Genomic DNA, 25,515 nt, shown 5'->3' with positions numbered 1-25,515 from the left:
TAACCCCTAGGCCACTCCTCCACTATTGAGGAGTTCATGGTCCTAGTGTATATCACTGTTTCACTGCTAAATAATCATAGTTCAAAATATTTACTTAGTTACTACTACTACTACTACTACTACTACTACTACTACTCTCTCTCTCTCTCTCTCTCTTTTGCTATGTGTTTTATATTCTAGCCCAGTATCCTGCCGCCAGCAGTGGCCAAGTGAGGTCACATGTCCCCGACAGAATCCCAAATAGTAGCAAGATTCCATGCTATTAATCCTAGAGACAAAACACTAGCTTTCCCCATGGCTATCTCAATAGCAGTCTGTGGGCTTTTTCTCCTCCCAGCCATCAGAGTTAAACTAAATGAGTGAGCACTCTTCTAGTTTCATTTTGGTGGTAAATCGTGTACTGTACCTTTAAATTTTCTGCTAAGTTTCGTTTCTGCTATGATTCATTCAGGAAGTGGGCTGCTTTTTAGAACAATTTTGACCCACCCTGGTCGCTGCAAAGGCAAGAATTTATCAAATAAGAGACGATCTACAACAGAAAGTAAATAGTTCTTCACTAAACATTGGTGATGGAGTGCTAACTTCCACTTTTTTTTGTTCATAACAAGGAAATATGATATTCTGTAACGTATTTGTGTAGTTCTTATCAAAACCATGTTTTTCTTTGCAGAAGAAAACAGGAAGAAGTTAAATGGGCTCATGGTTTTTGAACAGAAGATTTTTTTTTTAACGAGCCACAAGACACCAGCATTGTTTAAAAATTGTCATTTTCATATGTTCTTCATTATAAGCGAATGATAAAGAAGCTATTTTTACATGAAGAAAAATTCTTGTTTTGAACTACAGTGGAAAACCTGCAAGGAAATCCAGGTGTGTATAGACTTTTATATTCAGAGACCTTAGATACTTGGATTGAAATTGAAATGGATTTAGTTTATGAGGTATGCTTATACCAGACTATTTGATAAAAAAAACAAAGAGGACAAGAGGATATCAAAAATATCAAACAAACCAACCTCTTGTTATAGAAACTGCAAAGTACTTAACGGTACTACATTCCTGTGAAGTGCAAAGACATATGATTAATGAGAAAGGGAAAAAGCCTCTCAATTGAAGATGTATTGTGCTTTATGTCATACATGCCTTGAGACAGCTGTGACAGCGAAACTCAGGCCATAGTCTGTGTGACTAACTGACTTCTTTTGCACATTTATCTCCACATATGCTTTGGAAGTTTAAGTTAAGCGTTTTTCACTTCTAATTTATATTTTTTGATCCACTGATGTTATTCCTGTGCAGTTTTAGCAAAAAGAGAATTGAGATAAGGGCTTTTGGTGCTGATGATGAAGGAAATTTACCCACGGTTTTTTCTTCCTACCCTATAAAGTTATATATTGAGTGGAGGTGTGGGCGCAGAGGCTTTATCCCTTTCTCATTATCATATATCTTTGCATTTCACAGGAATGTTGGTTTGTTTGATATACCAAACTATTTGACATTTCTAAAACAAATGCAGTCAGTCAAGCAAGACACTTAGTAGAGGCCCTTTTACAAGGCAGCGTTAGGGCTACCGAGCATGTAGCGCGTGCCAAATCAAAACTACCGCCCATTTAGCGCGCCCACCTGGTGGTAATGTCATTCCCAGCGGTAATCGGCAGCGCAGCCACATTGACGCATGCTGCATGAGTGCCAAGCATGTAGCGCGTGAGCCCTTACAGCTAGGTCAATGGGTGGTGGTAAGGGCTATACCCGCACGCTACTTTTAATTCTAGCGCATGGCCATTTACTGCCTCCATTGAAAAAAGCCGTTTTTCCCAGCTGAGGGAAAGAATAGACCAGAGCACACCAAGAGCACACACCCACACTACCGCAGGCCACTTTTTACCACAGCTTAGTAAAAGGACCCTTAAAAGGAGGGATGTAGCAGGAGAGAAAACAAAAGGGGGGCACCACACTATTAACCAAGAGATTGAAATCCAAACTATGCAGTGGATTTGATTAGAATAATGCCCTAAGAATTGCGAAAGTCATAGGGTTAGGGCAAATTTGAAGCTACAAGACAGATCAGCAAGAGGACAGGTCAGAGAAAAGCTATTCTCAGTTTTTGAGGCAATAGAACCACTTTCTGGTCACTATTTAAATTCTGTGATTCATGTTGTTTTATTTATTTATTAGGATTTATTTATTGCCTTTTTGAAAGAATTCACTCAAGGCGGTGTACAGTAAGAATAAATCAAACATAAGCAATAGACAATTATAGCACTAAAAATATTCAAATAACAAAACAAAGTATGGCCTAGTACACTACTTACAATGTCAATACAATATGTAATAGAATGTTTTAATAGACAGCATTGTGTATAAGCAAAAATGGAACATAGTAGATAGGTAAGAGAGTAACATGAATATTAAGCATTGGTATTCAGACTGCAGCTGGCACTTAATGTCCGTGCATTGAGGTCAGTTCTGGTGCTATCCATATAGCAGTAACATTGAACCGAGGGTGGGGCGGTGGAGGAAGCTGTATAGAGGGTGCTTCCGGGGCAAGCAGAAGGCAGCACTTTCATTGCTGAGACTACTGGCGGCCCTGGAAGCTTGGAGGCATGCAGGAGTGGAGCGGGCGTGGAGTGAGGAGGGGGAGAGCGATGCCAGCCAGCCACACCAACCGACCAAAGGGAAAGGGGGGTGGAGAGAGGAGGATGTGATGTGATGCCACATCTAAGGGGAAGAGGGGGTGGAGACAGCGATGCCAGACCTAAGGAGAAAGGGTGATGGAGAGAGGAAGGAAAGCAATGGCAGGGAAATGGGAAAAGTGGAGAGTGGAGAAAGGAGTGAGAGTGATGCTAGATCTAAGGGAAGCAAGAAGGGGAAGGAAGAGAAAGGTGGGATGCATGAGGGAGAAGAGACTGGGAAAAAGCCGGATCAGGGGAGGGGGAGAACGAGATGCAGTACTATGAAGCAGGGGACAGAAGAGATACTGGCCCTGGGTTTGGAGTGCAGGAGAGAGGGAGAAAGAAGAGTGAAGAACATGGGAAGGGATGGGGACACAGCAAATGCTGAACATGGGGGAATAGGGACAGAGACACAGAGGGGAGGAGAGAGAGGAAGAGGGAATGACAGTGGGCATGTAGAGAAAAAAGTCAAAAAGGAGATAAGCAGAAGATGGATATGGATGTGGAACAGAGAGTGGAGAGAGGGGGAGATGCTGGAATGCATCATGTAAAAAGGAGAGAGGGAGGCACATGCTGGATAGAAGGGAAAGAAAAGGCAGGCAGTGGATGAAAGGGGCAAGGGGGAGAGGTCAGACATTGGATGGAAGGGGCACAGAAAGCAGACAGACACTGGATGAAAGGGAGAGAGAAAGAGCGCAAATGTATTAGTCCAATAAAATGGTATTATCTTATTTTCTATTTTTTGTTTTATTTCTGTTTGTTAGTTTGTAAAGTGGCGATTTGTCAATTTTTCAGATTTATGTCTGCTATCTTTATGTTTTGCACAGTACTAGGGGACATGCATCACTGTTTCTGGTGTTGCATTATATGCGGAATCTGGCCTCTTGGGGGTTCAGTTTAATTTCAGTTTGTGGTTACTTATTCTATACTTGGTGAGGATGTATCAGTGTTCTATATTTGTGAAAAAGACATGGGTTTCTGTTGGCAGGATCATTTTTACTATTGTCTTCGTTAGTTTTACAATGGGTGTATTGATGCTCTAGTGCTCACTGCAGTGTTTAAGATGCTGCCTTTCCTAGGTATACCCTTGTTGTGTGACTCATGGATTATTACTAAAAATAATATTTTTATATAGAGAGAAGGGGGTGTTAAAAATGATCGGCCCCTGGTGTCAAATACGCTAGGTACGCCACTGAAATTACCAAGCCCAGTATCAACATTTTTTTTTTACTTAAGACTTTTATAGTGCTACTGATGTATGCAGTGCTGTGTTATCTTTACAGTGGTACTGGATATATGCAGTGCTGTGTTGTACTTATTTTTACCATGCCACTGGGTTATTTTTACAGTGCCACTGGATTTATGTGCTGTTATACAGGAGAGATAAATATTAAAATACAATATACCCCTGTCTCAGGGAGTTTATAATCTTTTCTCTTTCCAAATAACTTGCCACTCTTCCCTTGCACTGGCTTTGCTCCACTCATGTACTGTCCCAGCACTATCCAGATAGTGCCAAGGCAGCCTGTAAAGATATTCAATGGCGCTACACAGATAGTGGCACTGAATCCCACAGAATAGCAATACCTAAGAGAAAAATCTAGACAATAGTAGAAGTTATCTATAAAGGCTGACCAGATTTCAGTTTCGGTTTCAGCTCCAGTTTCAGACTGGAACCAGCCTGAAATCCAGGTTTAGCTGTGCTTCGGCAGTGCTGACTCAAGGGACTCTCTCTCCTCCCCCTCCCTTCCACCCCATGATCCAACATCTCTCTCTCTCTCTCTCTCCTTCCCCTCCACCTCTGGGTCCAGATGCAGCATTTCTCCCTCCCTGTCTCTCTCCTCTTCCTCCACTCCATGATAACACCGCTCCCTCTCTCCTTCCCCTTCACCTCTGGGTCCAGATCCAGCATTTCTCCCTCTCTCCTTTCCCTCTACCCCATGATCCAACATCTCTCCCTCTTATCCAGCATTTCTCCCTCTCTCTCTCTCTTCTCCCTCCACCCTACGATCCGACTCTCTCCCTCTCTCCTTCCCTTCCATCTCTGGTTCTGAATCCAACTTATCTCCCTCCCGTCCCCTCTTCTCCTCTCCACCTTGGGGTCTAACATCACTCCATCTCTCCTTCCTCGCTCCTATTATCTAGCAAGTCCCCACCTCTTCCCCTCCTTCCCATTGTCCAGAATATCTCTCTCCCTTCTCTCTGTGCCCAGCTCACGTATCTCCCCCTTTTCTCTTTTCTATCTTTTAACCCCCCCCCCCCCACACACACACACACCCAGCAGTAGCATTTCACAGAAAGCCCCGTAGCTCCTCTTTGCTGCGCCCCTGTGGAAACAGGAAGTAGCTGCTGTATCGTGGGGTAGGGGTAAAGTTTGAGAGAGGTTCACTGGACTCGGGGACAAAGAGAGATTCCGGCTCTGGAACATGAAGTTGGTTGATGCAAGGGACCAGGTCAGGCAGGCTTTCAGTGCCCTTGAAGCTGGTGCCCTGCAGGGCCACCGAGAGGGAAGGCAAAATTCCCCGGGCTGGCAAGCTTTTTCCTTCCTGCTTTCGTCTGTCCTCTCCTGCATGCCACCCAGGACCCGGATAATTGCATTAACAATAAAGATCCAATTCTGCCCCTTGCCTGGCTTTGTCTCTCAGCAGTCCTGGCACCCAAGCCAGTGCTCACCTGGTTCAGGCCTTGAGTCGGCCATGTGCTTCGGATTCAGCCAAAAATGTCAGTGCATTTTCTGCTGAAATTGAAACTCTGCCCCTCCCCCTTGATCACTCTTTGCCCCCCCCCCCCCAAAACAAACCACCCATAGGTGCTCTCCAGGCCTACCTTAAGAAGCCATTGTAGTCTGGTGGCTTCTTTGGGGCAGTCGTGAGGCTGCTGCTGCTAGAGGTCACTTCAGCCAATTTAAGACTGGAACCAGCATAGGCAGGAGTGACTGGAGATTGCCCCTGCCTATGCCATTTGAGGAGCAAAGTTCCAATCTCGAAATGACTGCTGTGACCTCCTGCAGCGGTCTTGCAAGTCTGTTGCAGGAAGTTACAGCAGTCATTTTGATTGCACAGCCAGCACAGGCAGGAGCAAGTGAGATTGCTCCCTCTCTGAAGAGGCCGCTAGACCACCAGGGCTTCTCTAAGGTTGGCCCAGGGATAGCCTACAGGTGGGCAGCCCAAGGAAGGTGCCAGTTCTCTGCCGGAATGGGCAGCCTGGGGCAACTCGCTTTCTGCTGATTGGGGGCATAGCCCAGAGGCACCTGTTTTCCGCTGGAGGGGAGGGGCATGCGGAGGTTTTGGCTTTGGTTCCAGCTAAAACTGAGTGGCTTATTTCAGCCATAGATTCAGTTTCATCCAAAATCAAAACCTCTGATTTTGGTCATCCTCTAGTTATCAAAGCAAATGCAAGGCGCAGATTAAGAAGGCCAAGAGGGAGTATGAAAAAAAGATAGCATTAGAGGCAAAAAAACATAGTAAAAAATTTTTCGGTATATTAAAAGCAGGAAGCCGGCAAAAGAATCGGTTGGGCCGCTGGATGACTGAGGGGTAAAAGGGGCGATCAAGGAAGACAAAGACGTAGCGGAGAGACTGAATGAATTCTTTGCTTTGGTCTTCACCGAGGAAGATTTGGGTGGGATACCGGTGTCGGAAATGGTATTTCAAGCGGACGAGTCGGAGAAACTTACTGACTTCACGGTAAACCTGGAGGACGTAATGGGGCAGTTCGGCAAACTGAAGAGTAGCAAATCTCCTGGACCAGATGGTATTCATCCTAGAGTACTGATAGAACTGAAAAACGAGCTTGCGGTGCTACTGCTAGTGATATGCAACTTATCCTTAAAATCGAGCATGGTACCAGAAGACTGGAGGGTGGCCAATGTAACGCCCATTTTTAAAAAAAGGCTCCAGGGGAGATCCGGGAAATTATAGACCGGTGAGTCTGACGTCGGTGCCGGGGAAAATGGTAGAGGCTATTATTAAAAACAAAATTACAGAGCACATCCGAGGACATGGATTACTGAGACCGAGTCAGCATGGCTTTTGTGTGGGGAAATCTTGCCTGACCAATTTACTTCAATTCTTTGAAGGAGTGAACAAACATGTGGACAAAGGGGAGTCGGTTGATATTGTGTATCTGGATTTTCAAAAGGCGTTTGACAAGGTACCTCATGAAAGGCTACAGAGGAAATTGGAGGGTCATGGGATAGGAGGAAATGTCCTATTGTGGATTAAAAACTGGTTGAAGGATAGGAAACAGAGAGTGGGGTTAAATGGGCAATATTCACAATGGAGAAGGGTAGTTAGTGGGGTTCCTCAGGGGTCCGTGCTAGGACCGCTGCTTTTTAATATATTTATAAATGATTTAGAGATGGGAGTAACTAGCGAGGTAATTAAATTTGCTGATGACACAAAGTTATTCAAAGTCGTTAAATCGCGACAGGATTGTGAAAAATTACAAGAGGACCTTACGAGACTGGGAGACTGGGCGGCTAAATGGCAGATGATGTTTAATGTGAGCAAGTGCAAGGTGATGCATGTGGGAAAAAAGAACCCGAATTATAGATATGTCATGCAAGGTTCCATGTTAGGTGTTACGGACCAAGAAAGGGATCTGGGTGTCGTCGTTGATAACACACTGAAACCTTCTGCTCAGTGTGCTGCTGTGGCTAAGAAAACGAATAGAATGTTGGGTATTATTAGGAAAGGTATGGAAAACAGGTGTGAGGATGTTATAATGCCGTTGTATCGCTCCATGGTGCGACCGCACCTTGAGTATTGTGTTCAATTCTGGTCGCCGCATCTCAAGAAAGATATAGTAGAATTGGAAAAGGTGCAGCGAAGGGCGACTAAAATGATAGCGGGGATGGGACGACTTCCCTATGAAGAAAGACTAAGGAGGCTAGGGCTATACAGCTTGGAGAAGAGACGGCTGAGGGGAGACATGATAGAGGTATATAAAATAATGAGTGGAGTGGAACAGGTGGATGTGAAGCATCTGTTCACGCTTTCCAAAAATACTAGGACTAGGGGGCATGCGATGAAACTACAGTGTAGTAAATTTAAAACAAATCAGAGAAAATTTTTCTTCACCCAACGTGTAATTAAACTCTGGACTTCGTTGCCGGAGAAAGTGGTGAAGGCGGTTAGCTTAGCAGAGTTTAAAAAGGGGTTGGACGGTTTCCTAAAGGACAAGTCCATAAACCGCTACTAAACGGACTTGGAAAAATCCAAAATTCCAGGAATAACATGTATAGAATGTTTGTACGTTTGGGAAGCTTGCCAGGTGCCCTTGGCCTGGATTGGCCGCTGTCGTGGACAGGATACTGGGCTCGATGGACCCTTGGTCTTTTCCCAGTATGGCATTACTTATGTACTTATGTAGATTTCCCTTTGACTAGCCAGCCATTTGAGAGCAATATTCAGCAAGCCAGCAATTGGTAAATTTAGCTGAATAAAATTATTCATACGATTTTAACCAGAAATTTAATGGGTCTTGTCCAGATAACTCTGCCGTTGAATATAGTCAGTAAAACTTACCCACATAATTTCAGGGCAGCCCTTTGTACAGACCAAGTTGCCATCTATCATTATCTGGCTAGCACTAAAAAAAGTACCAAATATATAAAATTTTAGCACCACCTGGAAATATCTCCAGTCTCTTTTTATCTGCACAGTTTTCTGCTACAGTGATTTAGCTGGACAAAATTTAGCCAGTGAGCAGGAGAAAACATTCATATCTCAGGTTTCATCCAGCTAATTTGAAAAATTAGCCAGTCAAACCTTTTGAACATTGACCTCTTTTCTGGGTCAGTTTTCAAAGGGAAATTTTTCTCTTTGAACACTGAAGTACAGTCATGGGGGGGGGGGGGGGGGGAGTAGGCATAGACTTTACATATACATGTTTTGACTGAATGCTTCCCTCACAGTTCACTTTAAAGACATATCACATGACTTTGCAAATATGTGTGCAATGCTGGTGAGCCAATATTTACTCATAGTTTGTAAAAATTAGTTACATATGTGTTTACTCAAGTTTGTATATCTAGTGTTGCATTTGTAACAGTTGTTCAGAACTTTCAAGTTCAAAATAAATGAGTAATAAAGATCTGGCTTTCAAAAAATAATTATAGCATATCAAAATTTGTATTTGAGACTGAAAATTAGAAATAGTAGTAATACTTACTTATTTAATGCCCATTAACCCATGATAGAAAATGTGTACTGTTGTTACAGTACAACAGAAAATAATCTTATATTCTGCAAAACCACCAGGTTCCATGCAGATTACAATATATAAGAAATCCAGACAATCCTTGGAGCAGCGGTTCTCAACCGGTGTGTCACAAGCACCTGGGAGATGTGTCGCAGGCCCAGCATAAAGACAACCTTGTTTTTTTTAATTTTGAAAGATTGTAGCATGGTCTCTCTCTTCCATCCCCTTCCCTTCCACCTGAATCTGACTTCTTTCCTCAGACCCCCAGACCTCTTGCTCTTCTCCCTTCAGCCCCCTTCCTCCCACCCACCGTGAGGGCAGGGCGCAGTTAAGGAAAAGCACAGGATGGAGAGAGGATGAGGGAGAAGTGCTGCACACACAGGTGGGAGAGAAGGGGGCTGAGGGGAGAAGAGGAATAAATACTGAAATCAAGGGGGGGGCGACTAGCTGAGGGAAGAAAAGCAAGATGTCTGGAGGGCTGAGGGGAGAAGAGGAAGAAATACTGGACTGATGGGAGGGTTGCTGAGGGGAGAAGAGCAAGGGTCTGGGGGACTGGGGGAGGAGGAAGAGATGCTGAACTCACTGGGGGTGACTGAAGGGAGCCTAGCAGGAGGTCTGGGAGAAGGGGGAAGGTGCTAGACTTGGGAGGGCTGAGAGAAGAAGAGCGAGAGGGCTATGTGGGCTGAGGGAAGAAGATGGAAAGTACTGGACTCATGGGGGGGGGGGGTTAAGAGGGAGAGGTGCTAGACCTGAAGAGGGAGAGGGCAAGGAGAGATGCTAGACTTGTGGAAGGGAGTTGGCAGGAGAGAGGGGGGTGTGCCAGACCATGGAGGGAGGCAGGAGAGAGGTGGAGATACCAAACAGGGCAGAGAGGAAGAGAGAGAACGAGTATGAATAAGAGAGATCCTGGACTGTGGAGGGAGAGAGATGCTGGGCCCACAGGAGATGTGGCTACATTACCTTGATGCCATGCTGCTTCTCAGGTTGTATAGGCCATAAACTGCATGCAGCAGGCTTTCACTTCCAGTGCATGTTTTGCCATTTACACAACCCAGGAAGAAGCACAGCACTGGGATTTGTGTAGCTGCATCTCCTGCTACCGAAAAACTGGATTTCCTGATGTCGCACTCCCTTCCAAGCAGTGCCCTGCTGAACTTTGAAGCTGCACTTTTTTGAGGGGGAGGTGCAGGAAATAGCTAGACCATAGGTGTGGAGGGGAAGAGAGGAGTCAGAGAGTTGCTGGACCATATCTATAGAGGGGAAGAGAGAGATGGACAGGGAGATGTGATCATTCTGAAATTTGTAAACGTTTCGAGGGCACCAGCCAGACCTTTCTTTAAAAAAAAACAAGTTGTTAGATTTTGTACCTGTCCACCTGACCGCAGTATTTTACAGACCAGAAGGCAGCTAACTGGGAGAGGACATGGAGGAGACACAGGGAGGGCAAGGACAGGAAGGAATGGAAGCAGAGAGTCGCCTCACTATCTGTTGCTCAACTGTAGGGCCAGCTGGCTCAGGGTTAAATGCCTCAGGCAGATGGCGCAGAGAAACTGTACATGGCAACAGGATTTATTTCAAGTAGGCAAAATATAACTAGCCTGTACTGTAGTCTGTTGGGTCTCTCTTTTGGTACTCCTCCCAGGTCCATCCTTGCCTGGTGCTCAGCCTCAAACTGGCCCTTGCTCACTGTATCTGTAAGTACACACTTCACCACTGACTCACACTGCTTGCCACTGTCACCACAAAACCTACAAAATGAAGTGTCTTCCCTGCACTTTATTTAGATGTGTTTAGTAGTGGCGGGCAATGTAGCAGAAGAAGAGTCCAGTCATGGTACTCTTCAGAGGTGACATCATGCTTGGAAGTTGGGGAGCAACGACAACCCTGCAATGAGTGGAAGAAGAAACTTAAAGGAAGGCATAGTAGGCTGGGTCACTGAAGGGAGGTGGTCATTAGTACAACCATATTGGGACAGACCGAAGGTCTATCAAGCCCAGCATCCTGTTTACAACAGTGACCAATCCAACTCACAAGTACCTGGCAAGATCCCAAAACAGTACGATACATTTTATACTGCTTGTTCTAGAAATAAGCAGTGGATGTTCCCCAAGTCCATTTTAATAATGGTCTATGGACTTTTCCTTTAGAAAACCATCCAAACCTTTTTTTTAAACCCCGCTAAGCCAACCGCTTTTACTACGTTCTCAGGAAACGAATTTCAGAGTTTAATTACGCGTTGAGTGAAGAAATATTTTCTCCGATTCATTTTAAATTTATTTCTTTGTAGCTTCATTGTGTGCCCCTAGTCCTAGTATTTTTGGAAAGAGTAAACAAGCGATTCACGTCTACCTGTTCCACTCTACTCATTATTTTATAGACCTCTATCATATCTCCCCTCAGCTGTCTTTTCTCCAAGCTGAAGAGCCCTAGCTGCTTTAGCCTTTTCTCTTAGGGAAGTCGGTACATCCCCTTCATCATTTTTGTCACCTTTCTCTGAACCTTTTCTAATTCCACTCTATCGTTTTTGAGATGCGGTGACCAGAATTGAACACAATATTCGAGGTGCGGTCACACCATGGACTGATACAAAAGCATTATAACGTCCTCATTTTTGTTTTTCATTCCTTTCATAATAATACCTAACATTCTATTTGATTTCTTAGCCGCCGCCACACACTGAGCAGAGGGTTTCAGCATATCAATGATGATGCCTAGATCCCTTTTCCAGTTGGTGACTCCTAATGTGGAACTTTGCATTACATAACTATAATTCGGGTTTCTCTTTCCCACATGCATCACTTTGCACTTGCTCACATTAAACGTCATCTGCCATTTAGATGCCCAGTCTCGTAAGGTCCTCTTGTAATTTTTCACAATCCTCTTGTCATTTAACAACTTTGAATAACTTTGAGTCGTCAGCAAATTTAATTACCTCACTAGTTACTTCGATCACTAGATCATTTATAAATATGTTAAAAAGCAACGCTCCCTCCACAGACCCCTTCAGAACCCCACTATCTACCCTTCTCCGCTGATACTGACTATTTAACCCTACTCTGTTTTCTATCCTTTAACCAGTTTTTAATCCACAATAGGACTCTATCTCCTATCCCATGACTTGCCAATTTCCTCTGGAGTCTTTCGTGAGGTACTTTGTCAAACGCCTTTTGAAAATGCAGATGCACAACCAGCTCACCTTTATCCACATGTTTGTTCATCCCTTCAAAGAAATGGAATAGATTGATGAGGCAAGATTTCCCTTCACTAAATCCATGTTGGCTTTGTCTCATTAATCCATGCTTTTGAATATGCTCAGTAATTTTGTTCTTTATAATAGTCTCTACCATTTTGCCTGGCACCGACGTCAGGCTCATCGGTCTATAATTTCCCAGATCACCTCAGGAACCTTTTTAAAAAGTCAGCATTACTTTGACCATCCTCCAATCTTCCGGAACCACGCTTGGTTTTAAAGATAAATTACATATTACTAACAATAGTTCCGCAAGTTCATTTTTCAATTCTATCAGTCCTTTGGGATGAATACCATCTGGTCCAGGAGATTTGCTACTCTTTAATTTGTCAAATTATGCCATTACATCCTTTAGGTTTATAGAGATTTCATTCAGTTTCTCTGACTTGTCAGATTTGAATATGATTTCTGGTACTGGTATCTCTCCCAAATTTTCCTTGGTGAAGACCGAGGCAAAGTATTCATTTAATCTCTCCACTATGGCTTTGTCTTCCCTGATTGCCCCTTTTACCCCTTAGTCATCTAGTGATCCAACCGATTCTTTTGCCGGCTTCTTGCCTTTAATGTACCTAAAAAAGGTTTTACTATCAGGCTTATTTTCGAAAGAGAAGGGCGCCCATCTTTCGACACAAATCGGCAGATGGGCATCCTTTCCCCAGGGTCGCCCAAAACGGCATAATCAAAAGCTGATTTTGGGCGTCCTCAACTGCTTTCCGTCGTGGAGATGACGAAAGTTCACGGGGGCGTGTCGGAAGCATAGCGAAGGCGGGACTAGGGTGTGCTTAACACATGGGCATCCTCAGCTAATAATGGAAAAAGAAGGGTGTCCCTGACGAGCACTTGGCCAACTTTACTTGGTCTATTTTTTTCTTGCGACCAAGCCTCAAAAAGGTGCCCGAACTGACCAGATGACCACCGGAGGGAATCGGGGACGTGCTCCCCTTACTCCCCCAGTGGTCACTAACCCCCTCCCACCCTCAAAAGAAACTTTAAAAATATTTTTTGCCAGCCTCTATGCCAACCTCAGATGTCAAACCCAGCGCCTTGTCAGCAGTTTCCAGGTCCCTGGAGCCATTTTAGTGGGTGCAGTGCGCTTCAGGTAGGCGGACCCAGGCCCATCCCCCCCTACCTGTTACACTTGTGGTGGTGAATGTGAGCCCTTCAAAATCCACCAGAAACCCACTGTACCCACATGTAGGTGCTCCCCTTCACCCCTTAGGGCTATAGTAGTGTTGTACAGTTGTGGGGCGTGGGTTTTGGGGGGCTCAGCACCCAAGGTAAGGGAGCTATGCACCTGGGAGGAATTTTTGAAGTCCACTGCAGTGCCCCTTAGGGTGCCCGGTTGATGTCCTGGCATGTGAGGGGGACCAATGCACAACGAATGCTGGCTCCTCCCATGACCAAAGGGCTTGCATTTGGTCGTTTCTGAGATGGGCGTCCTCAGTTTCCATTATCGCTGAAAACCAGGGATGACCATCTCTAAGGACGACCATCTCTAATTTCGACCTAAATGTTAAGTTGAGAGATGTGGTAGCCGTGTTAGTCCACTCCTAAAGGTTATCAATAGAAATCAAACAAAATAAAACATGGAAAATAACATTTTCCATGTTTTATTTTATTTTAAGATTTGGGCGTCCCTGACCGTATTATCGAAACGAAAGATGGCTGCCCATATTGTTTTGATAATACGGGTTTCCCCACCCCTTCCCGCGGACGTCCTGCGAGGACGCTGTTATGAAAACTTGGGCGCCTGTTCGATTATGCCCCTCCACGTGTTTTTGCCTACAATGGAATCTTTTTTTCAAAGTCTCTCTGTGCCTTCCTAATCAGTGCTTTGCATTTGACTTGCCATTCCTTATTTTATTTAGGATTTTGCTCACACCTTTTTCAGTAGTAGCTCATGGTGAGTTACATTCAGGTACACTGGGTAGTAGTTCCCTGTCCCAGGAGGGCTTATAATTTAAGTTTGTACGTTAGGCAATGGAGGGTCAGTCCTCCACTCCTTATGCTGTTTCTTATTATTTTCAGCCGGTTCCTTCTTCCATTTCCTGAAGGATTTTCTTTTAGCTCTAATAGCTTCCTTCACCTCACTTTTTAACCATGCTGGCTGTCATTTGGTCTTCCTTCCTCCTTTTTTAATAAACGGAATATATTTGGCCTGAGCTTCCAGGATGGTATATTTGAACAGCATCCAAGCCTGATGTAAACTTTTGACCTTCGCAGCTGGTTCCTCTTTTTTTTTTTTTTCAGCGTTCTTCTCTTTTATCATAGTCTCCTTTTTGAAAACTAAATGCTAACATATTGGATTTTCTCTGTGTACTTACTCCAAAGCCGATATTAAATCTGATCATATTATGATCACTGTTATCAAACGGCCCCAGCACCATTACCTCCTGCACCAGATCATGCACTCCACTAAGGACTAGGTCAAAAATTTTTCCTTTTCTTGTTGGATCCTGTACCAGCTGCTCCATAAAGCAGTACTTGATTTCGTCAAGGAATTTTACCTCCCTAGCATGCCCTGATGTTACATTTACCCAGTCAATATTGGGGTAATTGAAATCACCATTATTATTGTGTTGCCCAGTTTATTAGCCTCCCTATTTCTGATAACATTTCTACATCTGTCTGTTCATCCTGGCCAGGTGAACGGTAGTACACTCCTATCGCTGTCCTTTTCCCCTTTACACATGGAATTTCAGTCCATAGGGATTCCAAGATGTGTTTTGTTTCCTGCAGAATTTTCAATCTATTTGATTCAAGGCCCTCCACCAATTCGATCCACCCTATCACTACGATATAATTTGTACTGTGGTATGACAGTATCTCACTGGTTATCCTCCTTCCTCTAGGTCTCAGAGATGCCTATTATATCTAATCTTTCATTTAGTGCAATATATTCTAACTTTCCCATCATATTTTTTATGCTTGTGGCATTTGCATATAGACATTTCATACTATGTTTGTTGTTCCTGTTTACATCTTGCTCATTAGTTGACAGTGTTAATTTGCAATCTTTTGTCTGAGTTTTACTTATGATCACCTGATCTACTATACTCTTTTTGCAACCTCACTATCAGGATACCCTATCGTCCCTGTTCTGGTGATATCTTTGAAAGATATCTTGTTCTGAACCGTGCGTTTTTGAATGACTGTCGGCCTTTCCCCAGGTTCTAGTTTAAAAGCTGCTCTATTTCCTTTTTAAAAGCTGATGCCAGCAGCCTGGTCCCACCCTGGTTAAGGTGGAGCTCTCTCTTCCCCAGAATGTTGCTCAGTTCCTTACAAATGTAAAACCATCCTCCTTGCACCATCACCTCATCCACGCATTGAGACTATGGAGCTCTGCCTGTCTCTTGGGTCCTGCACGTAGAACGGGTAGCACTTCTGAAAATGCTACCCTAGAGGTTCTGGATTTGAGCTTTCTACCTAAGAGCCTAAATTTGGCTTCCAGAACCTCTCGCCCACATTTTCTTATGCCATTGGTACCCACATGTACCAAGACAGCCAGCTCCTCCCCAGCACTATCTAAAATCCTATGCATGAGGTCCACCACCTTTGCACCAAGCAGGCAAGTCACCAGGCGATCCTCACGTCCACCCAGCTATCTACATGCCTAATAATCGAATCACCAACTACAACAGCTGTCCTAACCCTTCCCTCCTGGGCAGTAGCTCCTGGAGACACATCTTCGGTGTGCGAGGATATTGCATTCCTGGTGTGCTGGTCCTGGCTACGGGATTACTTTCAGCTGCACCAGGGTGATGCTCTTCTTTTAGTGTAATTTTAGTGAGGCGCTGCCATATTGGAGGTGGTAGGCCTCCTCTTTATACTTCTCTGTCTCCCTCAGCGCCTCTAATTCTGCTACTCAAGCCTCAAGAGAACGGACTCGTTCTCTGAGAGCTAGGAGCTCTTTGCATCGAGCACACACATATGACTTATCACCAACTGGGAGATAATCATACATGTGACACTCAATTTTAAAAAAGACTGGATAGCACCCCTCTCACTGCTGGACTACTGTCTGCATCTTAGTATTATAGAGTTGTTTAATTAAAACTTCTTAAGGTACTAGGGATATCAGATGTATATAAAGAGTCTTAATTGGTGTAATTTATTTAGTGTTTGCTTCTCTGAAACTAATTATACAAAACGCTAAAGAAAACTTCCCTCTTGTTCTAATTAGAAAAGTTGACTATAAATGAAGAGTTTAGCTAGGGGTGGGTGGGATTGAGAACTGAACTAGGTTCTACTGTGCCTTCTGTTAATGCTGTGGCAGAAAATTTAAGTTTTAAAACTATGGGGAGAAGGTTTGTACACTATGGAAACTAGTTAATAATGCTTGCTTCTCTCTTTTTATTTTTTTTCTAAGACTAAACTAGGTCCTACTGTGCCTTCTAGAGACTATCTGTTAATGCTGAAAGTTTGTTTTAAAACTATGGGGGAAAGGGTATGGAGACTAGCTAGTAAAGTTTTTGTTTTTTTAATTCTGTGTTTATCAATATCCTACAATCCCTCTTTTAAACCCAATCTTTAAGTTTCCAAGCACAGAATAAAATAATGTCACTTACCCACAGAAATGTCCTCTTCTCTCAGAACTGTTCGTAATCTGCATTAGGAGGAGGTGAGAAAATGCAGGGTGTATCTGAACTTCAGCGGTGGTGGGGGCCGAGCCGAGGTGAGGGGGCACATTTTAGCCCCTGGCGCCCCCCCCCCCCCCCCCCCCCCCGCTGCCAGCACTACCTACTACTACTATATTCTATAGCACTACAACCCCAACAACTTTGACCCCCGCCCGCCGTCGCCTACCTTTGCTGGCGGGGGACCCCAATCCCCGCCAGCCGAAGTCTTCTTCCTTTGTTTGGTTTGGTTTCTGATGTCCTGCACGCATGTACAACGTGCAGGACGTCAGACACAGAAACAGAATGAAGCCTTGCGATCTGCAGGGCTTCGTTCTGTTTCTGTGTCTGACGTCCTGCACGTTGTACGTGCGTGCAGGATGTCAGAAACCAAACGAAGGAAGACGACTTCGGCTGGCGGGGGTTGGGGTCCCCCGCCAGCAAAGGTAGGCAACGGCGGGTTGGCGGCGGGAGGGGGGGTTGAGAGAGTCGTCGGTAAGGTGGTCCAGGGCCAAATCTACGGGGGCCCAGGCCCCCGTGGCCCCATAGCAGATACGCCCTGAACAAGGTAAAATCTGCGGTAAATGCACTTCTGTTTTTTAGCGTAGGAACAAGGTTTTTTACCATTCCTGCAGGGTGATAAATACTTTCACTTTCGTTTCTATTGTAATTCTTGTTGATATCTTCCTGTTACTTTAGATTTACCATGATTTCCTGTGGTTTACTACGCCTCCCTATCCCCATGTCATTCTCTACTAAACAGCATACACCTGCCATACTGGCATCCAGAATACCAGTTCTTCAGACCCCACTTAAAGCAACAAGATACCAATGTAGTAAGTTGCGCTATGCTTTACCACACCAGTTTACTTGGGATTTCCTAGTTTTTTTCCTAATGTACAAAGATTTATAACAGGAAAATCTCAAGAAAAATCTCTGTACTAAAGAATAGTACAATAGGCATACAAGATCCTTGAAGAAGCAATTGCTCTCAGCTTAAAAAAAACTTCTAGAATTTAGCATCGTTTTTAACACTGCATCTTTACACCAGTTTAGGGGTGGCACAAAGATGCAGAAGAGGGGTCATCTGAGGTAAAGTGAGAAGCATTGGAAACAGGTGACAGGTTGGGTCTTTAAGGAGCCTGGCAAGGTGTGGGTGTAAATGCAAGCATGTTTGTGTGAGGGAATGGTTGTGTCTGGGTTTTATTGGCTGGCTGTGGAGTATACTGGACTCGAGAATGAGATCTGAAATCAGGGCTTTGAGATGCTGAGGTGCATCATAAGCAGGACTGAACTAGGAAATTAGCAATCAAAATCAGGACCAGGGAGTGAATGTTCTAGAAAAATAAATAAAGTACAAGGAGGAGGAGTGGGACTGCTGTGATTAATTAGTGTAATTTTAGTGAGTGTGTGTGAGTAATTTATACAAATATAAGCTGTTTCTGAAGAGAAACAAACAAATCTCTGTAAACCTGGAAGATGTAATGGGGCAGTTCGACAAACTGAAGAATAGCAAATCACCTGGACTGGATGGTATACATCCCAGAGTAGAGATAGAATTGAAAAATGAACTTGCAGAGCAACTGTAGTAATATGTAATTTATCTTTAAATCAAGCATAGTACCAGAAGACTGGAGGGTGGCCAATGTAACACCAGTTTTTAAAAAAGGGTTCCAGAGGTGAGCTGGGAAATTATAGACTGGTGAGCCTGACATCAGTACCAAACAAAATGGTAAACGTGGATAAAGTTCAGCCAGTCGATATTGTGTATCTGGATTTTCAAAAGACATTTGACATAGTACCTCGTGAAAGACTCCTGAGGAAATTAGAAAGTCATGGGATAGGCGGTAATCTCCTGTGGTGAATTAAAAACTGGTTAAACGATAGAAAACAGAGAGCAGGTTCAGTATTCTCAATGGAGAAAGGTAGATAGTGGCCTTCCTCAAAGGTCTGTACTGGGACCGCTGCTTTTTAACATATTTATGGGAATAACTAGTGAAGTAATTAAATTTACTGATGACACCAAGTTATTCAAAGTTGTTAAATCACAAGAAGATTGTGAATAATTGCAATAGGACCTTACAAGACTGGGAGACTGGGCATCCAAATGGCAGATGACATTTAATGTTAGCAAGTGCAGAGTGATACATGTGAGAAAGAGGAACCCAAACTATGGATATGTGATTCAAGGTTCCACAATAGGAGTCACCACCCAGGAAAAGGATCTAAGTGTCATCCTTGATGATACATTGAAACCCTGTGCTCAGTATGCCGTAGCGGCTAAAAAAGCAAATGGAATGTTAGGAATTATTAGGAAAATAATGGAAAACAAAAATGAGAATGTTATAATGCCTTTGTATCACTCCATGGTGTGACCGCCCTTTGAATACTATATTCAATTCTGGTCACTGCATCTCAAAAAGGTGTAGCAGAATTAGAAAAGGGAAAGGGAATGGGACTTGATATACTGCCTTTCTGTGGTTTTTGCAACTACATTCAAGGAACTTATTTGTACCTGGGGCAATGAAGGGTTAAGTGACTTGCCCAGAGTCACAAGGAGCTATAGTAGAAATCGAACCCAAAAGATACAAAGAAGGGTGATGAAAATGATAAAAAGGATGGGTTGATATCCCTTTGAGGAAAGGCTAAAACAGCTAGGCTCTTCAGCTTGGAGAAGAAACGGCTGCACCACAAAAATCATAAACCCTTTGCTTACTAAGACTACTGAAATGTATTTGGCTTTGCTCACCCCTAATATAGAAGATAAATACTGTCCTGTGGCAATTTGAGGTGCCTACTTTTAGTAGAACATGGTCATTGTGCTAAGATATCTTGACATCTTCTTTTAGTGGTAAATGCATGCAGTATATGAAAATCACAAAACATGCTGTTAAAAAAGCATAGGGAAAACTGATTATATTATTATCTTTCTTATTTTATTGTTTTTCTCTTTCTTTGAAGGACATAAAATATAAGGAAAAAAATGGATAATGCAACAGAGTTACCTGAAAATATGGACAACTGGACCTTAGAGCATGTGAATTATTGGGTAACTGAACATGTAAAACTTGAGCAGAAATATGGAGAAATCCTGAAAAATGAAGAAGTAACAGGCTCAGTCCTGAAAGAATTAATGAAACAAGATCTTATAGACATGGGCTTTAAACATGGACCTGCTATTAAAATTCTGACGAAGCTTGAAAAACTCAACAAGGTTCCACATGATTGCAAAAGTCAAACTTCTGCACCAGAAGAAAAAGGAAAGAAATCACCAGAAAAGGAAATTAAAGCAAATAAAAAGCAAAGCAGAAAAAGTAAAGAAAAAAATGAGTTCACTATTAACAGTTCATGTAATGTTTCAGTTCCTGAATCCACAAAGGCCCCCGGAGAGATTTCTTTGCCAATAAATGAAAGTGAAATAAAATTAAATCAAACAGACTTTGTGAACTGTGACACCAATGAACCTTTGGAAAGCAGCCAATTAAATGCAACATGTATACCGTATCCATTTGATGAGTTTCACGACAGTAGACGATATATAGAAAATCACATTATTTTTACTCCTGAATCAGGGCCACTAAATCTTATTGATCCGGTGCATGAGTTTAAGCTTTTCACAAACACCCAGAATGCCACAGAAGAAGATATGAAGATGAAATTTTGCAATGAGGTCTTCAGATTTGCAGCAGCATGTATGAATTCCCGTACCAATGGTACTATCCATTTAGGAGTAAAAGACAAACCACATGGTCAAATTATAGGCATCAAACTTGATCAAAAAGATGTGTTTATTAACTGGTTCGATCAAATGATCAAGCAGTACTTTAAAACAACTGACCATAATGCAGCACAAAGTTGTATTCGATCACCAAGATTTGTAGATGTATTACATCAGAATAACATTCCAACAGGTAAATGTGTCATTGAAGTAGATGTGGTACCACAGTACTCCATTTGTAAGTCTGTATTCTTCCACACATATCAACAAACCTACACAGAACAAGGATGGAAGAAAAATATAGAACTTTCATGTTTTATACGAGATGGTGCAAGCTCTAAAGACATCTTTGCTAATGTCAAGAAGAAGGATAGTGAGTACACAACACATGTTCTAAGCATGAAATCATTAGATGATTCTCGAAAAACAGCAGAAGATCAAAGGATAAAAGCAAAGCAAAGCAATGAAGAGGGTGCAAGACTTGCTAGCCTACTCACTGGTAATAAAGACACACTCGATGATTCTTACTATTCCCATTATATCTTAGTAACAAATAAGTCCCACGAAAGTCAAATAAAGCATCTTGAATTTCTGAAGGAAATACAGTGGTTTGCTGTACTTGAATTTGATCCTGAATCAATGACTAATGGGGTGTGTAAGTTTTACAGCAAAAGTCGAGCAGCAAATCTTCATTTTCCTGATCAATATAAAGATATCGATAAGTCAACCTCTGAAAAACTTGAGATCCTAAATCTTTTTAAACAAACCAGTTGGATTTTCTGCAATGGTAGATCAGATCTTGATAGTTCAGAATATCAACCTTTGACACCCAGACTGTGGCACAAAGAAAGGGCTGGCACAGTACGAAAACTGATCTCATTTCTTTCACAAGAAGACATAATGCCTAGAGGGAAATTTTTAGTAGTAGTATTGCTATTGTCCACAGTAGAAGATCCAGGAGATCCCATTATTGAAACATTGTATGCATTTTACCAAGAAATGAAAGGAATTGATGATATTTTATGCATTTGTGAAGATAAAAATGCTTTCCAGAGATGGAAAGACCTTGTACAAGCCAGAGTTATAGCTACAGATGAAATTGTAGACAGGTGCATTTCTAACTTAAGCCTTGAAGAGATAAATGGCACTGTTTTAAAACTGAAGTCTGTAACACAGTCGGCCCAGCGATTTTTGCCATCATCTGGCTCTTCTTCTACAGTTCTAAACAAGAAAGATGAGGACTTCATGACAGCGCTGGAAATTCTCTGTGAGAATGAATGCCAGAACACAGAGCTAGAAAAAGATAAAACTAAATTTGCTGATTTCAAGAAACGTCAGGAAGAACATTTTTATCGAGGTGGTAAAGTATCATGGTGGAATTTTTATTATTCTTCAAAACATTATTCTGGACCTTTTATTAAAAGAGATCGATATGAAAAACTTGAACATTTGATTAAATCATTGAGTCAATGTCCCAGGCAATCATGTGTAAAAATTGTCACTCTGTATCATCATCCAGGTTGTGGAGGAACCACTTTAGCTATGCATATGCTCTGGGAATTAAGGAAAATATTTAGATGTGCAATTCTCAAAAATAAAACAATTGATTTTGAAGAAACTGGAAGACAAGTTACCAATTTAATAACTTATGGATCCACAAAACAGCAAGATTACCTACCTGTATTACTTCTTGTGGATGATTTTGAAGAGGAAGGAAATGTCTACATATTGCAAAATTATATTCAGGCAGCAGTAGCAGAAAAATACATTAGGTATGAGCATCCATTGGTGATCATTCTCAACTGTTTTAGGTCCCAGAATCCTGAGAGAAATTCAAAAGACCATCCTACTGACAGTGTTGCCCTGAAATACTCACTATCTCTCAAGGAACAAAGATCTTTTGAAGAAAAACTTAAAGAAATTGAAAAGCAGCATCAACAGCCTGATGATTTTTATTCCTTTATGATCATGAAGAGTAATTTTAATGAACAGTACATAGAAAAAGTGGTTAGGAACATACTAAAGGGTCTAAGTAGTACCAGTAAGCAAGCACAACTTATTTCTTTCCTGGCATTAATAAACTCTTTTGTTAAAGATTCCACAATATCTGTTTCACAGTGTGAGGAATTCCTAGGAATAACTGCTAAAAAAACTTTCTGGGGAAGAGAAACCGTAGAAGACAAGATGGGGACCTATTCTACTATTATAATACGCACAGAAGTAGAAAATTATGGCAGATATGAAGGTTTGCGTATAATTCATCCCCTAATAGCTAATCAGTGTCTTGAAGAACTGAAAGTCACCTACCATTTAGATAAAAGTGAAGTTATGCTAAACTTTTTAAGAACAAATTTATTTTATGATATCGGAATAGGAAAAGACAGACTTGTACAAGATATGCAGATCATGTTATATACTAGACTTCGCAAAGAACATGGTGATGAAACAAATACATTGTTCTCTCCCTTAATTGAAGCAATACAGGAAGAGGAAGGAAATACAGAAGTTAAAAATGTCTTAATGGAGGGAACGATTAGATTCAACCAAAACGCATTTATCTGCCAAGCCTTAGGTAGACACTTCTATATAAAGGAGAAAAACTTTACCCAGGCTCTCGAATGGGCCAAAAGGGCAAAACAAATAGCACCAGACAATTCTTTTGTATCAAGTACTTTGGGACAAATTTATAAAACTCAGTTAAAATGTTGGCTGGATGAAAATATGCAAAGGAAAGCTCTAACCCCTGAGGATCTGAAGTTTCTTCTTGATATTGCTACTAATGCTTCAAAAGCTTTTAAGGAATGTCAGGAGCAGTGTGAAAGAAAAGGAAATGAAAGAACTGACTGGGAGTGCCAAAAGTCTAGAAGGAAATATAATATTTACAGTACAGCTGGCTATCTGGGAGAGATAGAAGTTTGTCTGTATACTATTGACCTTTTAGAGCTAGTGCCTTGTTTCATCAAAGGTGATGAACTATCTAAAATGCAGCTGCTACAGTATCTAGCAGGAAAACGTGATATTCCAATATCTACTTTGGACAGAAATGATCAAGACTTTTATGATGCTATCAGTGAATATAATTACTATCTTAGCAATATAAAATTAAATCTGAAAAATACATTTGACTTTTTTGAGGATTATTTTGTTCATTTGAAGCCTAGGAACTTTTTAAAGGAAACTACAGATCTCAATATACGCAAGAAGGTTTCCAAATGTTTTGAGCGATACATAAACCTATTCTGCCCATCAGACCTTAAACAGTTGAGAGAGAAAGTCACTGAGCATAAGTTCAGTATGACACTGCAAATAGAGCAGTTCAGGACAGCTTTGGTAGCCGACAAGGCTGACAGATTTTCTGGGCTGCTGGAGTATCTCAATCATGAAAAAGGCGCTGCCAAAATAGAAGACATTGTATATGCCTATGACTTCTTGGTTAAAAATCAATCCAATACCAACAATAGGGATAAACTAAATTTTATTTTGGCAAACATAGTTCTCAATTGCATTAAACCAAAGTCTAAGTTTATATGTCCCATTAAAAACCTGAAAGAAATCCTCAGACAAGTCCTGAAAGAAGTAGGCTCAAATCACCGTTATCCAGAGCCATACTTCCTAGCCTCGCTACTATTCTGGACACACCCACGTAAGCAGTTAGATCAGGATTTCAAACACATGGAAAAGTATGTTTCATCAATGAGGAATTCCTTTAGATGGCAGTATGGATACCTGTGCCATTCCAAACAACCTATAGCACATTTCTACCTGGGGAGACATGAAAACTTAGATAAAATTGTTCATAAAAGCAAAATAGATCAGTATTTCTGTGATGTACCTGATCTAAATTCTATTTGGCAAAATGGAGACATATGGAAGGAAAAGCAGGTTGAAAAGCTATTGCTTCGTCTAAATGGCAGGACTGAAAATAATCTTGTCTACTTGGAGTGTGGCATTGGTGAAACAATAAAGCTACCGATCAGACCTGTTTACTTAGGCCAGCTCAGAAGTGGCAGAAGCATTGAGAGAGTCTCTTTTTATGTGGGATTTTCTTTTGAAGGGCTAATAGCATATGACATAGAAAGCATCTAAGAGCCCTACTCAGTGACTTGGAAGGGATTCTTGTTCGATATCAGATGGAAGGGGGTTTTTTTTCTCTGTTTCTGGATTGTTTTGCTTTCTGTTTTTCTTTTTTTTTTTATAATTACATTTTTCAAGTTTTAAAGTTTCTAAATAGAAAATTACAAAGCAGTCTATTGAGAATTTACAAAACAATCAGCCAAAAACCTTGCCAGAAATTTAATATCACACTTAGAGGGGCATAATCGAACGGGTGCCCAAGTTTTCATGAGGGCGCCCTTGCAGGACGGCCCCGTAAAGAGGTGGGGCAAACCGTATTATCGAAACAAGATGGACGTCCATCTTTCGTTTCGATAATATGGTTGGGGACGCCCAAATCATGAAATTTAGGTCGACCTTAGAGATGGTCGTCCTTAGGTTGTTTTTGAGATGGTCGTCGTCGGTTTTCGGCGATAATGGAAACTGAGGATGCCCATCTCAAAACCGACCAAATCCAAGCCATTTGGTCGTGGGAGAAGCCAGCATTCGTAGTGCACTTCTCCCCTCACATGCCAGGACACCAACCGTGCACCCTAGGGGGCATTGCAGTGGAGTTCAAAAATAGCTCCCAAGTGCATAGCTCCCTTACCTTGGGTGCTGAGCCCCTCAACCCCCCCCCCCCCCCAAAAAAAAAAACCCACTCCCCACAACTGTACACCACTACCATAGCCCTTATGGGTGAAGGGGGGCACCTACATGTGGGTACAGTGGGTTTCAGGTGGGTTTTGGAGGGCTCACATTTACCACCACAAGTGTAACAGGTAGGGGAGGGATGGGCCTGGATCCGCCTGCCTGAAATACACTGCACCCACTACAACTGCTCCAGGGACCTGCATACTGCTGTGATGGACCTGAGTATGGCATTTGAGGCTGGCAACAAATATTTTTAAAGTTGTTTTTTGAGGGTGGGAGGGGGTTAGTGACCACTGGGGGAGTAAGGGG

General features: G+C 42.4%; 1 protein-coding gene across 2 annotated transcripts; it reads left to right on the top strand.

Moving 5' to 3' along the window:
* Positions 1-486: 486 nt before the first annotated feature.
* Positions 487-24,834, top strand: SAMD9L (sterile alpha motif domain containing 9 like). 2 transcript variants are annotated; one of them, XM_030200425.1, is made up of 3 exons: positions 487-541; positions 671-870; positions 19,704-24,834. In XM_030200425.1, exon 3 carries the CDS (start codon positions 19,726-19,728, stop codon positions 24,544-24,546), a length of 4,821 nt encoding a protein of 1,606 aa, XP_030056285.1. In that variant the 5' UTR covers positions 487-541; positions 671-870; positions 19,704-19,725; the 3' UTR covers positions 24,547-24,834. The 2 variants fall into 2 exon arrangements, with proteins under 2 accessions (XP_030056285.1, XP_030056294.1); XM_030200434.1 differs by lacking the exons at positions 487-541; positions 671-870 and adding an exon at positions 17,506-17,578.
* Positions 24,835-25,515: the final 681 nt, after the last annotated feature.

This window comes from Microcaecilia unicolor, chromosome 1, assembly GCF_901765095.1.
Source record: "Microcaecilia unicolor chromosome 1, aMicUni1.1, whole genome shotgun sequence".
Classification (NCBI taxonomy): domain Eukaryota; kingdom Metazoa; phylum Chordata; class Amphibia; order Gymnophiona; family Siphonopidae; genus Microcaecilia; species Microcaecilia unicolor.
Note: the sequence above shows the minus strand (reverse complement) of the source record. Positions and strands in the feature narration are given on the sequence as shown.

What these genes read in the sequence shown, in the direction of transcription:
- SAMD9L (XM_030200425.1), top strand. Translation starts at nt 19,726, where the DNA reads ATGGATAATGCAACAGAGTTACCTGAAAATATGGACAACTGGACCTTA.